The following is a 15,424-nucleotide window of genomic DNA, read 5'->3' as shown; positions in this document are numbered from 1 at the left end:
CACGGCCCCTATTCGCGGTTCGATTCGAATTGCTAGTTCCTGCAGGAGTAACAAAAATGTATGGAAGCTTGCCTCTGTTGTACTCGGACATAAAGGTACAGTCTCGCTTGGCCTGTACGCATAGCGTGCAGGGCTGGGTTCCAGTACACCTAAGCTTTTTCCTTCCATCTATAAGTCCGACATGCGATATCAGAGTTTCTTTCAAGACGCACTCACTTTTTGCACAAGTCGCATGCACGAGTCACTCGGACTCTTGTCCCATCTCGGCGCCGCTTCTTTGAGGATGGTTGATCTTCAACATTTGTTTCATGAACCTGTCTGTGTTTGGCCCCGCTAGTAGATGCTGCGCAACTTTGTTAGTGTTTCTAGACGACACGTCAACTAAGCATGCTGGATGTGAGTTCTTAGATCCGGCACTTGCGTGAGCCCCCAAAATCAGGTGTAACGCTGGTTTTGGCGAACAGATTGAAACGCACCCTCGTGTCTATCAGAAACATCCATCCTGCCACGTGGGTCCTAATAAGTCCGCAGATTTAGGCGTAATTGCGGTCGAGTATGGCACTTGATGTATTACACAGGATGTGGTACTCACTGTCGATTGTGGCTATCTTTAAAGTTCGATTTACCGCCTCGAAATGGAACACACTTAAGTTTCAAAACTGACATTCCTTGATGAAGGTCTACAGTCTGATCCGACGATCCTTCGGAAAAGCTTACCCCGCAAAATTCGGAAATGCCGCCAATAATATGACGTCAGAGGACAATTTATTGAACACATCCAGAGCTTACGCAGATACCGTGCCAGCGCCCACGTCCTCTATTTTATGTCATTACGAAATAGTTCATGATTATTTGACCACAACACGTTTAAAGTGCAAATCATTAGTGTTTAGCACCCTCGTCCTTCTAAATACCATTGAAGCTAAGTATTAATTGATGGTTTCGAACATACCGCTCAGTTATAACATCTGCTATAAGCCTTTTATGATTCACCAGGTCGTGTCTAGGATCTTCCTCTTCTTGTCCTATCATCTAATCTTGGAGTCTCTTCCTGAGCATCTCGCCGTAAGGATGAGTCTTTTTCCGGTAAAAGGCAATTTGGCTCTTATAGGCAATTCCTATCCGACAACGCACTCGGAATTCAATAACCCCTTTGGGTACTTTCCCTCTATAGATGAAGGACTGGTTGACTTATGGATATCCTTTGGCTTGTATTGCTATCCAGTCCTTCAGGTTTCCCAGTCACTCATATCCATGGTATATTAACCCCTCGGTTCTTTCTTCTCCTTGTCCTTGGTTCATTATATGTACTTGTGCTTCCCCTTTCTACGGTGGGAATGCCTTTCAATTCTTTGTCTTTCAAATTCTTGTGCCTTTTTTGCTCATCAAAAACAAATACCTTAGCGACAGAGACGAGAATCCTTTTGTGAACATATACCCAACAGCTCCACACCATGTCACCCCCAATTGCCGAAGTAGGCTTGTACCAGGAGGTAGCATCATCCCTCCCGGTTACGGTCGAGCATCGAAAAACTCCGCAAAAAGCAGAAGACACATTCTACAGACTTGAAGAAGTTTTGATTGAAAGATGTCGATCGACCCCAGATTTTCCCTTGATTGGATACCCTGCCAATCCACACACGGCGGAGTCATATGTCTATTACACTGCAAGACAATTCGATTGCTTCGTAAACGGGGCCATGCAAGATCTGCAACACCAAGGGCTCGCTCATTGTGGAACAATAACGTCAAAAAAGAATCCAGTCGTTGCTCTCTTAGGCCCAGCCAATCTTGATTATGTTGTTGCTGTCTTCGCTCTAGCTCGCATGGGGTACACTATCTTCTATCTTTCGACACGACTCAGTACAGAAGCCTATCTGAGCCTTCTCGATCAAACAAACTGCAACCATATTGTACATGCAGATATACCGGCCTTACTCAAGTCGGTTTCTGAGCTGCGTACGCGAAGCAGTCGTTTACAATCATTCGTCTTCACAACTCAAGCCGAATATATGCGCTGCACCAAATCTTCAGAGTATCGGTTCAAGAGCACCGTCGAAGATAGCACCAAAATAGCGTACATAATCCACTCTTCTGGGTCAAGTGGTCTACCCAAAGCAATACCTAGTACGCACAAATCCGGCATCTCGAACTACACAGTTGGCAAGGCCTATGAGTCCTACTTTGTGACACTGCCGTTCTACCACGGTCACGGAGTAAGCATGTTCTTTCGAGCAGTGTTTAAGGGCAAGCCAATTTCTTTGTACAACGCTTCGTTGCCATTGACCGGGGGGCACTTAGTTAAGGCATTGAGGAGCATCAAGCCCGAGAGTCTCCACTGTGTGCCGTATGCATTGAAACTCATTGCTGAGACGGATGGTGGAATTGAGGCATTAGCAGGTCCCAAGCAAGTCCTGTTCGGGGGGAGCAGCTGTCCCGATGATTTGGGAGATAAGCTAGTCGAGGCCGGCGTTCATCTGAAAAGTCATTACGGTGCCACCGAGCTCGGTCAAGTCATGACTTCGGATAGGCCATTTAATGACAAGGAATGGGATTATCTCCGACCATTGCCGACTGCCGCGCCATATTTAATTTTTGACCCTCTTGACGATGATACCTTCGAGTGTGTTGTGCTGGATGGCCTGCCTTCCAAAAACAAAAGCAATTCGGACAATCCGCCCAATTCCTATCGGACCAGCGACCGCTTCGTGAAACATCCTAGCCTGCCGGACCGTTGGAAGTACGTCGGCCGCCTTGATGACCGAGTCAATCTGATGAATGGTGAGAAAGTTCTCCCAATTCCGATAGAGCATCGGATTAGGCAAAACAGGTTGGTCAAGGAAGTGCTCGTGGTTGGTGTTGGCAGGCTGTTACCAGGACTGCTCATTATGCCCAGTGAACATGCGCGAGGATTGGATAAGAGACAGATATTGGATGAAGTGTGGCCAGACATCGTTGCTGCAAATTTAAATGCCGAGGGCTTCAGTCAGATTTCAAAAGATATGGTCGGAATACTTCCTGTCTCTGTCTGGTATCCTCAAACAGAGAAGGGCACGTTAATTCGGAAAGCATGCTACAATCACTTTGAAGGGGAGATCAACAGCTTATTTGATCGTGCAAATGGGTCAAATAATCTTGCTCCAGACCAAGCATCCGGAATGAAACTAGCTTTGAGCATCACTGGAATAGAAGACTTTTTGACCGGTCTCATCCAGCGAGATCTGGGTCTCAGTCATATCGAGCCCAACATGGATTTTTTTACGGCCGGTATGGACAGTCTGCAAGCCATGAAAGCTTATGGCATTATCAAGAGGCATTTAGATCTTGGACAAGGCCATCTCAATCAAAATGTCTTGTATGAATTTGGCAATACCAAGAACTTGGCAGTTCATTTGCACAGCCTGAGAACGGGGGAGCAAGGTGATACAAAGGGCGACGTTGAAATCATGGGCGAACTCATCAAGAAGTACTCGAGCTTTCAGAAACCAACATTCGAGAATGATGAAGTAGTGGTTGGTTCCTGTCTCCTCCCTCGTTATCCGAACACCATATATGTTCACTTCTGACTAACCCCCTTAGCTTCTTACCGGTGTCACTGGCTCGCTTGGTTGCTACATACTCTCAAAGATCCTTCCAAAGCCGTCCATCAGAAGGGCATACTGCCTAGTCCGAGCCCCATCAGCAGATGCTGCGCTGGACAGGGTAGTCTCTACCTTGTCTGCCAGGCAACTACCAATGCATTATCTATCAAAAGTTCGGGCCTTGCCTTCAGATCTCTCCAGATCAGACCTAGGCCTGGCTTCAGATGTTATCTACGAGCTTCGAGGCACACTCACCAAGGTTATTCACAGTGCTTGGGTGGTAAATTTCAACATCGGAGTACGCAGTTTTGAGGAGCAGCATATTGCCGGCGTGCGACACCTAATCGATCTATGCCTCTCCTCTTATCGGCAATCTCCAGCCGACTTTTATTTCTGCTCCTCGACTTCGACCGCCGCCGGTACTCCTCTACCAGCTAAGATCACCGAAGGGCCTGTCTTAGACTTATCACACGCTCACCCTATGGGTTACGCCAGATCGAAACTAGTCGCTGAGCACATAGTCCATGCTGCCGCCGAACAAACCGGCATGATTGCCAAAGTGCTTCGCGTTGGACAGATCGTGGGTGATACTGTGTATGGTCGCTGGAATCCCCAGGAAGGTATCCCTTTGATGATTCGAAGCGCCATTACCCTTGGGGCATTACCAGCCCTCGATGAAACACCTTCGTGGACCCCGGTCGATATTGTCGCCCAGGCAGTGTTGGAGCTGAGTGCGCTGGAGCCTCCACAGGAAGACAGTGCTGTCAAAGCCAGACAGTACTCTGAGGATCCTGATGTTGTATATCATGTTTTGAATCCCTCTGTCTTTCACTGGACAAATGACCTTCTCCCGGCTCTTCGAGATGCGGGTCTCAATTTCGATATGGTGGATAAGAGAGAATGGATCAGGCGTTTGAGAACAGGCGAACAAAACCCTGCCAAAAACCCGACCGTCAAGCTGACCGAATTTTATGCTGGGAAATATGACAACGAGGGAAGCCGGGCAGGCCTGGTCTACAGCACTGACCTGACAGAAGAGATCTGTCCCTCTCTGAGGGGTGGTGTGAATTTATCTTCTAGTGGCATCATCAAAAAGTTTGTCGACTCGTGGCGACAGGACTGGGCCATCGCATAGTGTACTCGCATGTTTTGCATAGGGTATACGGAATTAGAATGAATTAACAATGCAGTATAATTTTCTCTGAGCTCAATCTGTGAATAGGTTTCATCACATTAAGTCATTGTGTTGATAGACCACATAGTCGAATAGAGCACCTCAACAAATGAATTCTTCCAGCTTCCGATATAATACCTTAATCTGTGTAAGTGAAACGACTTAGCCACTCTAGCACATGTTCAAACGTTTAAATGTCTGCTAGTCACAGCCAAGCTTGCAATCTACATCGTAAAACTATCTCAGCGATTGCAGTAGATTGTGGGGGACAAAAGCGATCGGTCTTTTAGATATGGTTTATTCGGGCCCATTGATTCGTGATACCTTGGTAAAAATATCTTAGAAAGAGAACTAAACACGTTTCTCCGAGAATGGACAGAAAGGGTATGGCAAGCGGTCTGATGGTTCGATCAATTATTTTTCATCGTATCATTCTAACACAGGAGGAAGACGCGCCTTTTGTATGGCTTCTCGCCTTTAGGTTTCACGATCGGATCAGAATTCTAAATCTGCAAGGGTTCCTTGGCCAGCGAGCAGACGAAGGACGTTAGTAGGTGTAAGACAGCAGCACCCTGTACCAGATAACTTACCCTAGAGCAACACCCAACCAGATACTGCTCCATCAATTTATTCGCCTCATCGCTATGCTGGACATCCTCGAATGCTTTTGTCGCGTCTTTTCCGCCCTCTCCAAGCAAGACCAAGTCCCATCCAGGATGCTAAAGCCATGCCATTTACTATCATACATGAACTCAAACCGACCGGGACTAGCCCAAAGATTCAATAACAGCTTTAATCAATTACCTCGAAGATGTATTCATGCACGTCGTAGGCTAGTAACATGATCAGACACAGGTAATCCACAATAGCTCGGGCTGTGGGCGAGTGAAATGACAGCCTACTTATTCCCATGATTGATAAACGGATACTACTTGATCAGAATTTTGGAAAGTTGGTACCTTGAAAAATTCCCTGTCCTTTTCACTCAAGGTGAGATCTTGCCTCAAACTCCATGTTGCAACCACCAAGTTGCGCACGTTTTTGGGATATTTGACCTGTCTTCACTAACGTCTTAGCTTAACATTATACTCCCTGAATTTAGCATTCTGTCATTGTGTCCTTGCCCTGCACCTTCGGCTGGTGTCGGTGCACTCTCATTGATAGTCATAAAACCCGGAAGTAGATTAGCCCCGATTAGGAAATGGACATCCGAAGCTTCGGAAACGTCGCTTTCTCCGGATTCTGCCATAAGGTCAGATGAGTTGATTGAAAATACCCCCTGGCCTGTAGCTTATTACCTAATGTCTTAACTCGGGTTAGGTGTGACGATGATGCGGGGTTGCAACTTACAAAAGTGAGCTTGTGCTGATCATTCCAGAGCAAGGCCGATATCGGTTGGAGTCTACTACACCGTGCCCAATGATGCAGTGCTGTTTACACACCACACTGTTAATATTGGATCTAGTCCACGCTGCAGTTCTTTGGCGGAGCCATAACAGAGCCTATTGTTCTTCACTTGTTGAGCTCTTTACGGAAGAGTGATATCATTTGCCCTCTTTGATCGGCGACCTGACTACGTGTCTGTCCGGGAATGGAGGGTCGGTTAGAAGAGCGATGAACACAACTACACGCTCGTTGTGACTGGCAATACTTACATCTGATCTGAGTAAGGCTTCACCAGTCTTAAAATATGAACTCTTTTGAGGTGCTGATTGTACTCAACGAAGGACTTCAGACAGTAACTAGTCATATTTCCAAGAATTCGGGCATAAATAGTCGCGTCGACATATTTAGCCTCCGGTGTAAATTGTTTGGATTCAATAGATAGTAGTCCAGTATTGTACCTGTTATCTCCGAGCAAATTCGATGTGCTCGGTTCCCTCGGTCTTTCCGATTTCAATGGGGGCGGTCGGTCTACCATCAGCGTCATCCAAGCTCTTCACCACCGGCTCAGATACCACATCGCCGAACTTCGCCCCTATTTCCTCCAGTGTCAACTGGTTGGTTTCCGGTAGAAAGAAGTAGTACGCTGTGATGGCAAACAGGTTGGTGCCAATGAACACGAAATAAAAGCGCCATTTGATCTTGTCAAACGCAATACTCGCGGCAAAACTCAGCCAAATTGCTGTCACAGACTGTGTAAACATTGCAAAGCCGACGCCGGTGGCTCGAAGGTCCAGCGGGAAAATCTCGGATACGATTACCCACATGACAGAGTTGAAGAAAAATGCCCAGCAAAAGGAGAAAAGAAAAATGAAGGCCACGCCTGCGCGACTGCCCGACAAGTTGTGATCGTCTGGAAACTCTCTCGACAGCGGCGTAAGAATGGAGAGGCACATAATCACTGAAGCTTCTCCGCATATCACTGTCCTCCGACGTGGCCAGTGGTCGGAGAGTGTGAAAATACTAATCAACTGCGCGGCCATCGCTAAAAAACCATAAAGTGCGGTGATAAGAAGCACTTTACGACCTTCGAAGCCCAATGACTGGTACATGATTGCTTGATAGTTTTGAATGACGCTGGTACCAGACAGCTTGGCCATATTGATGATCAGACAGCCCAGCAGTGTGCGTCGCATAAAGCGTCTTGTAAATAGCATCAGGAACGGTGATTTTTCCTTTCGTGCACTTTCCAGCCGGATTTGTGCATACATTTCAGAAAATTCATGTTCGATAAATTCTGACCCGCGCTGCTCATGTAAATAGTACATAACATGTTTGGCACTTTCGTAGCGCTGCTTCATCATTACTGCCGATACTATTAGCCCGATCCTAGGACGCAATCTCATTACATCCGGGTAGTTGTCATAGAATTGGGGGAAATCAGGGGCAAACTTACACCAACGCGGCGAATATGGAAGGAGGAAGGTGAGTATGGCCAGCACCGCTGCCGGTGGGGCTTGCATAGCAAGGGGGATCCGCCACTGTAAATCGCCCTGGGCAAATGCACCGGCGTAGCCAATCCAGCCAGCCAGAAAGTAGCCAACTGTGTTCATCAAACCTTTCAACCCGACTAGAAAGCCTCTGTTCTCGGGCGGTGCAAGCTCCGAGAGATATACGGGAGCCACGGAATATACCATTCCCGTCGAGAAGCCTGAACAGAGACGACCCACAACCATCATGGGTATGTTTTGAGAGACAGCCTGTATGATAGCGCCAACTATGGAAACAACAGAGCCGAGAAGGATTGACCAGCGACGGGATAAGGCATCCATGGACCAGGAAGCCATGGCGCTTCCAAGGCAGGATCCCGCGTAATAGCTGCAGACAATGCCCCCTTGAGCAACAGAGCTGTCCGGGGAGTTTTTGAGAAAGTATTCCGTGAATGTTTCATGGGCCATGGTAGACGCAATTATGCCACTATCGAGACCGTAGAGCAGTCTATCCAGAGGTCATTAATTTCAGACAGTCCACGATAAAAATTCGAATGAGAGGTAAGCGGTAGAGTACGAACCCGGCCATGGAGATGCCCATAGCTATAGTCAGTGATCGGAAGGAGTTACCCAAGTGGCCCCTCTGCTGTACCATCTTTGCGGTGGCTCTACCAATACAGACTTGGTACTAGGTGCTGCAATGGAGACAAAATCAGTAGTTAGGGAGATCCAGGAATCGGGAGCATTTTTTCTTCATCGACTTTCCAAGGGCTATTTGTATCACGGTTTGTCCAAGCCGCTGCGGCAACTAAATTTCCCCGCAAAATACGACCCCAGAACCTGGAGACCCCAGAGATTAGAGGGGCGCATGTATCATTCGGTCGAGAAGCAGCGTCCAACGAGGCATCCGAGAATAGCCATCCTATCCGGTATCGGATTGACCATCAGCTGGGGAGGCCTTGTGGACCATCCGTACTTCCTACCCAGACGTCAAGTCCAGATGGATTATGGCGCTAGCGTGCACATCAAGCAATTAACCACCTGGAACTTTCGCGGGGTAGGTCTTGAACGCCTTCGTGTTGTCCTTTTGTCTTATCCGAGCCGGGTAATCCTTACGTCTCTTGTGTCCCTTGCTTCGGAAATGTCGCAAGTGGAGAACATAAATATCCAGGAAACGGTGGCAAGCTTGAAAAGAGTAGCATGGGTCAGCTTGCATGACGAGCATTCCGCTGTCCAGATGATAAGCACGTTAATATCGTTCCCAGTCGAGATTCAACCTGAACAAGATGAGTATCGTTTTCACGGAGGCCCTGCCAGCTCAGCGAGCCCTTATAGTTGCGGCGGCCAAGGTTGCATCATTGATCGCCCTCCTCACAATCACTTGTATGTTCGTTTCTTATTCCTTTTATAAGGATGTCAAGTGCTTACGTGTGCTCAAGTGATCTGCTGGATGTACCGCAACAAAGGGTTTTGGGCGTCTTCTTCTGCCAATTCAAAATGGATCACCGGGCCCAAAGGCAAGCCCTTCCGGGGCAGTGTTCAAGAGCTTCAGACCGGAGGTGCTGCGAGCTGTATGGCCTGGTTTTCCTTATACCGAAGATATGGACCTGCCTACGAGATGACGATTCCTTTCTTCCGCTTACATATCATCAACCATCCAACCTATCTCGAGCATATCCAAAAGCATAATAGCAAGAACTACATTCGCGGTGCCTTTACGCGCAATGTGTTTCAGGCTCTCCACCGGTCGAGCATCTTTATTTCAGATGGCCAGGCTTGGCAACTACAGCGCAAGGCTGCGACACGAGCATTTAGCAAGCAAAACTTTGAGAGACACATCACCAGATCTCTTCACCACTGGATTGGGGTGCTCATGAAGCTTCTATCCAACCTAGCAAAGCAGGAGGAAGAGTTCGACTTCCAAGAACTGATGAGTCGTCTAATGTTCTGTCTCTTCCTTCGCATTGCCTTCCACGAAGAAGAGATGGCTTTATACATATTGTCCGAGAATGTAGAGAGTCTTAAGTCAAAGCCTGCTTATGTGAAAGCATTTGATGAAGCCAACTATTGTATGTGATTCCCGTCCTACCCAAGCTCCCGCCCCGACTTTACGACAACTAATATCCGTACCCTCTGTCCGACAGTGTTCGACCGGCGGCGCCGTGACCCTCTATGGAAGCTGAATGAGAAACTATCCGGCGAACATAACATCAGTCAGAGAGCGGTCGATCTTTTCTACGAACAGATTGATGGTCTTATCCAGAGACGTCTTGACGCAATGCGGCAAGGCTACAAGCCCAACCCAGAGGCCGGCGTGGACCTTCTGGACCTCTTTTTGCAATCGACTCAGGACTTGTATACTCTCGGTGGCATGGTCTTTGCGTTCCTATCTGCAGGCCGTAAGTTCTATCCTCGGGCATCTGAGTTGTTCGTTAACGGTTTCATGCAACTAGGTGACACGACTGCATACAGCATCTCATGGCTTATGAAGGAAATCCATCACCGAGACAACAAACATCTAGATGCCGCCAACAAGATCAGAGCCGAAGCTGAGGAGCTCGGATTTACAAGTGGCTTTCTGGGTTATGGGGATGCCCCGGTATGTTCCTCACTAAAGCCTAGATAGACATCTCGCATCGTCCTCCAGACCTAATAGTACACAGAAATTGCGCTTCACGAATGCGATGTGGGACGAGAACGCGCGCCTTAACACTGTTTCTCCAGCTGGTCAAATGGAGGCGGCGCAGGATGACACTCTTCCTGCCGTGCCTGAACTCAACATGCCTCCTCGACATATTAAGAAGTAGGCTCACTATCGCGCCTCCTAGGCATTTCTCTAATCAGTCTGTTTATTATCTAGAGGTGATATTGTGAGTTATCAAAATTATGTGCTGTCTCGAATGCCGCAAGTCTGGGGGGAAGATGCCGCTGTCTTCAATCCGTACAGGTGGTTTAAAGACAATGGGGAGAGTATCTCCTACAGCCCTTTTAGTAATACATCCATGTCCTTGTGGATAACTCCGACTAACTAACGCGATATTATTTAGAGTATCATTCATGGAACGCCGGACCTCGAAGCTGTCTAGGCCGAGCCCTGGCCACCTATGAAGGCATCGCTATCGTTTCTGCGATCCTCCAACATTTCGACGTTATTTTGACCGATACCGTTAAGACCTATGAGCCCCTCGCTGCCTTGAATATGGTATGCTTCTTTTCTCTTCGTAACTGGATCGCTACGATTGAGTACTAATTTCACCATCTCTACAGGGAATTAAAGGCGGTCTTCCCATGAGGCTGAAGACGAGAGCATCATGAATAGCGTTATCGGTCGGCGACATGGGTGCATTCTAAACCCACAACCTTTGGGCTTGGAAAGCAGACCTCGATGAGGTTCATACAAAAATTAAGCATTTCTTCTCGAATTCAGATGGCGCATGTCTTTTCGTCTGTGCGGACAGTGCAACAAGAAGTCACCGGTTGTTTATTAGTTGGGATTTGGCGATATCGTAATCCACTACCACCATTCATGGCGGACTTGGCTGTTAACGATTACTTGTGTAAATCTTTCAATGCCAATTATTGGTAGTGGTTCTAGCGCTATCGAAGAAAATTATGAAAGCAATTAATTCACACGTAGAACGGAACAACTGACACGTGGTGCTTGCGAATATTCAGTATAGCTCTTTTAACAGAATATAAGCGAATGGTCCCTGGTAACTACAAAGACGAACAAGAGATAAATCGAAAGACAGTTATCATCACAAGACAAAGACGACGAAAACAGTGAGCAATGTCTCCCATGATCAAACCTCTATAGCTGATCAGAATGAGCTTTGTCAAGGTGCTCCTTCAGTTTGTCCTTCCTGTTAAATATCTTAGAGCATCTTCGCACACAACACCTGTACGATCCGGGCGAGATATGCAAGCTTCGAACATGGCGAATTAGGTCCATCTCTCGGTTGAAGCCCCGCGTGTAGCTACATCCTTCCCACTTGCAGACAAACAACGGGGCTTTAACGTCCGCCCTTGAGGAACAGGTTGGCTTATTAGGAATTAACGACGCATAGTGGGCACGCACCTATACTCATCTACTCCACTCAGGGCACCCAAGCTATTATAAGAAATCGCTCGAGTGGTCGACCACATAGAGTCGTAGCATATTCCCGATGAGCTGGCAAATGGGTTGCCATTGTAGAGACCCGTATTCGGACTACTGGTTGGAGAACTTGGTTGGGTGTTGTACCAGGTTTGTTGCATGTCCCCAAGGTGGGATACCCCTGGCTCCTGATCGATCTGCTCCGGGCGCAACGTCGATGGGATGGACGGCATAGATAGTGGTCTGGATCGTCCAGACCAGCCTGTCTTGTCGTTTGCCGCCGATGCGAGATCTTTAAAGTCATAACGGGGCGACCCAGCAGTGGGGTTTGGATTCCTGCCGTAGCGTTCTGTCAGGCGCATCCGTCCACCAAACCCTTCATCGAAAAGGTCAATATCTTCATGGCCGGTGATTGTTTGCAGAGCACTCGGCATATAGCAGGAGGTCGTGGTCTGATTCATCCTTTGGTTCTATATGGAATGTCTGCCTTGTCAGTATCTTACTTCTCTATTGCGTGTGGCAATCGAGGAACGCATACCAGCGGAACCTATTCGAAGAGGTTTCTCCGTGACTATCGACGGGCTATAAAGTGGCCTTGCTCCAACGAGGTTAAAATAACGTTTGGACGATGCAAAAAGTTGGTTGTGGGATTAATTGTAACAGCTGTCATTCATCCTTATAGTAGTCACAGCCGCCCAGGGCCGTCTGGGGACTAAATACCCAGGGGGCTGATCTTCCAAATTGCCGTCAATTAGCTATTTTAATATGGTATACACACCCTCAGCTTTTTTCCAATAATTTATTTATTATTATATATTATGTACGTCAGGACCCACGGCCTTCTATTGGATCCCTCCTGTCGAGGCCAAAAGCACTCTTTCCAGTCGCAGTCGGCAACGCCGACGTCAAAAGCTCGACATCGATAGGCCATCCATGAAATTTCATATTGCCTTAACATGATGATATGGCACTGCTGGAGGGAACACCCTAGCTAGACTCGCAGCTATGTGGGCGACTATTAGTCATCCAACAGGTTCAGATGGACACGTACGTAGGCCCCTCTCTTGTTACACCATATAACGGGCAATGATAGGTCTTATCCATCAGGCATACATGTACATAGCCCCATTCCCCAGTGAGGGAGGGTAATACAGTTTGACACAAAGAGATCTTCTCCTGAGCCCAGACGCTGTCAGGCGCTCCAAGAAAGAAACTGTGGGTGTATTACCTCATGCAGCGGGCATATTCTAGTGTATGGTACTTGGATCGCGCATTTAAAGCTGGTTGAAAGAATGAGTCAATATGCTTGACGTCTCGTGTTCTCAATGTTCCTTAACCCTGCTGTGTACGGGGCAGGGAATGCATCTGGCGAGTGTAGGCCTGGCTCTAATCCGGAGTTTTCCTGTGCTAAGTCAAGGCCGTGTTTCGCGCCACATGGCACTGATATTGCAGGAGCATTAGAGAATTACTAGCGTTATATTTAGATTTTTCTCTAGAAAGTAGGTCGACGGTAAGAGCCAAGCAATATCAAGCATTGGCAGGATTTCTGAATTGGAAAACGTACACTTTGGAGCGCATTCTTACCTGTCGAAAACGGCAGATCAACGCTTTCCGCAATAAAGTACAACATGGGGCTTTTGCATGCAGCGAGACGGGCAATCTGTACTTCTGAGTTACTTTTTCCTGTTATGGTCGTCAATTATCTAATCCTGGCCTATCTTCTAATAGGACAGGGGCGTTCTTCAATGAATAGATTCGCGAAAAGGTCTCACCGGGGAAAGCCATCGAGACTGAGGGTGGACTGCGCCTCAATTCAGCCAGAATGGTTGGCGCCCTCCGCAATGCGGGTTGTCTGTTTTGGACTTTTGTTGGGGGTTGAGGGTTGAACAAATCCAACAGTCCCTTCGTTTCTATTTTAAGCCATACCTAAATTAGTGACTCATTTTCGCACTTGAAACAACTTCACCAGCGCTCTCTTATTGCAATACATCGGTTTGACTGGTCGAGATTCCAAGCTGATCTCTACAAACGAATACAAGTAAAGGACGGAAATACCTAAACTCTCAATCCAGGCTATAGTATAGGGATGTTTTGCTTTCTGATTAGAATGAATCCCAACTTATCGTTGTCCAACTATTGTACAGCCTACCTTGCAGTGCTTTGGACTGGTCACTGCTAATTCTATCTGATCCAAGCCACCAATTCCGAATCCTTCGGATCCTAAACTGTTCAAGGGCCCGAAGGAAGCGAGATGCGTTATTCCTAAAATACGCTGGTGCCCCAACAAAGAGCGGCAACAAACCAACAGCAAAGGTGGTCTTACCGGACTGACGGTGTACACCTGGTTCTCGTCACAGATAGCTGCTGGTCTCTGAAGCAATCCATCTTGGAAAAAAAAAAAAAAAACTCGCATTTTTGGCTCCACACCAGCAGGAAGAAATGGCAACCATTCCGCCGACCATGCGCGCCTGGGTCGGCATGCGGCGCGGCCCCGTCCGCGGCGCCCTCGAGCTGATCTCCGACTTCCCCACACCCGCAGTCCCGCCGAAATCATCCCCCGACGTGCTGATCCGCGTATCGCACGTGTCGCTACAAGTCAACAGCGAGTTGTTCTTGAAAGCGCTGCCTAAGCTGTCTTTGACCGGCCCGTTCATCCCGGAGCTCGAGCTGTCCGGTGAGGTGGTGGCGGCCGGGGAGAGCGCGCCCGCCGAGGTACGCGACCCGGGAACGCACGTCGTGGCTTTCCAGGCCTTTCCCCTCAAAGTACTCCTGGGCCGTGGCGTGCTGGCCGAGTATGTGCGGCTCCCCGGTAGTCAAGTCGCGCGCGTTGACCCAACGGTTGACATGGCGTCGGCTTCGGGCCTTAGCTGCTCCGGGTCCGCCGCGCTCAAGATGATCCGCGCGGTGGGTGTGCGAGAGGGTCACACTGTGCTGGTCAACGGGGCCAGTGGCTCGGTCGGTTCTCTGCTCGTGCAGCTCTGTAAGCTGCGCGGTGCGAAGGTGGTGGGCGTGGCCAGCGGTGGCAACGAGGCCATGGTGCGCGGCATGGGCGTAGACGAGGTAGGAATGGTCTGCTTGGTATTTTGGCCGCTTGACTAACGCCTGCGCAGTTTGTCGACTACCGAAAGCACGATCCGCTACCAGCTTTCTTAGCTGATCAGTATGGCGACAAACCGTTCGATTTTATACTCGATTGCGTCGGCGCCCAGCCCCTCTTTGTACACTCCCCAGATTATCTTAAGGCTGATGGCGCCCTGGTCAATATTGGTATGCTCGAGAACATGCTTGTGACAACATTCCACATCCTTCTCAATACCCTGTTGCCCGCCTGGTTGGGCGGCGTACCCCGTCGCTATATCATGCTCAGTTCGCCTCCACTGCGCGACGACGTGATCTACCTAGCCCGCCTGGTTGAAGAGGGACAATTACGTATCCCTGTCGACTCTGTCTTCGCCATGGAGGATGCACTGCTCGGCTATGAACGCATCGCTACCAAACGCTCCAGGGGTAAGGTTGTAATCAAAGTGCGCGACGACTAGGTTCAGAATGCGCGTACCTGCTTTCTTTATCACTCTTCAATCATGTCTTTTCAGTATTGTCAGGTGGTTCGGATTTGAAGGTTACTCTCTGTCGGGACAGGTCAACCAAGCTTTTCTTCCGTGCCATAATGATATCCTTAGCTTGATAATCTGTTTTCGGA

At 48.4% G+C, this 15,424-nt stretch overlaps 5 protein-coding genes across 5 annotated transcripts; 3 read left to right on the top strand and 2 right to left on the bottom strand.

The window, feature by feature from the left end:
• Positions 1-2,012: 2,012 nt before the first annotated feature.
• LDX57_002861 (uncharacterized protein) lies at positions 2,013-4,716 on the top strand (the record flags this gene model as incomplete). Its single annotated transcript, XM_046084507.1, has 2 exons — positions 2,013-3,512; positions 3,580-4,716. 2 exons carry the CDS (start codon positions 2,013-2,015, stop codon positions 4,714-4,716), a joined length of 2,637 nt encoding a protein of 878 aa, XP_045940470.1.
• A 1,886-nt stretch (positions 4,717-6,602) lies between these two features.
• Positions 6,603-8,283, bottom strand: LDX57_002860 (uncharacterized protein; the record flags this gene model as incomplete). Its single annotated transcript, XM_046084506.1, has 3 exons — positions 6,603-7,504; positions 7,595-8,136; positions 8,210-8,283. The coding sequence occupies 3 exons, from the start codon at positions 8,281-8,283 to the stop codon at positions 6,603-6,605; spliced, it is 1,518 nt and encodes a 505-aa protein (XP_045940469.1).
• Positions 8,284-8,914: 631 nt separating this feature from the next.
• LDX57_002859 (uncharacterized protein) lies at positions 8,915-10,435 on the top strand (the record flags this gene model as incomplete). The annotated part of the gene is made up of 5 exons (XM_046084505.1): positions 8,915-9,011; positions 9,068-9,697; positions 9,773-10,027; positions 10,082-10,227; positions 10,292-10,435. 5 exons carry the CDS (start codon positions 8,915-8,917, stop codon positions 10,433-10,435), a joined length of 1,272 nt encoding a protein of 423 aa, XP_045940468.1.
• Positions 10,436-11,681: 1,246 nt separating this feature from the next.
• On the bottom strand, positions 11,682-12,158 carry LDX57_002858 (uncharacterized protein; the record flags this gene model as incomplete). Its single annotated transcript, XM_046084504.1, has 1 exon — positions 11,682-12,158. The coding sequence occupies one exon, from the start codon at positions 12,156-12,158 to the stop codon at positions 11,682-11,684; it is 477 nt and encodes a 158-aa protein (XP_045940467.1).
• Positions 12,159-14,184: 2,026 nt separating this feature from the next.
• Positions 14,185-15,263, top strand: YIM1 (NAD(P)-dependent alcohol dehydrogenase; the record flags this gene model as incomplete). Its single annotated transcript, XM_046084503.1, has 2 exons — positions 14,185-14,784; positions 14,835-15,263. The coding sequence occupies 2 exons, from the start codon at positions 14,185-14,187 to the stop codon at positions 15,261-15,263; spliced, it is 1,029 nt and encodes a 342-aa protein (XP_045940466.1).
• Positions 15,264-15,424: the final 161 nt, after the last annotated feature.

This window comes from Aspergillus melleus (genome assembly GCF_016097325.1).
Source record: "Aspergillus melleus strain CBS 546.65 chromosome Unknown contig2, whole genome shotgun sequence".
NCBI lineage: Eukaryota > Fungi > Ascomycota > Eurotiomycetes > Eurotiales > Aspergillaceae > Aspergillus > Aspergillus melleus.
The sequence above is the reverse complement of the archived record's forward strand: the minus strand, read 5'-3'. Positions and strand labels throughout refer to the sequence as shown.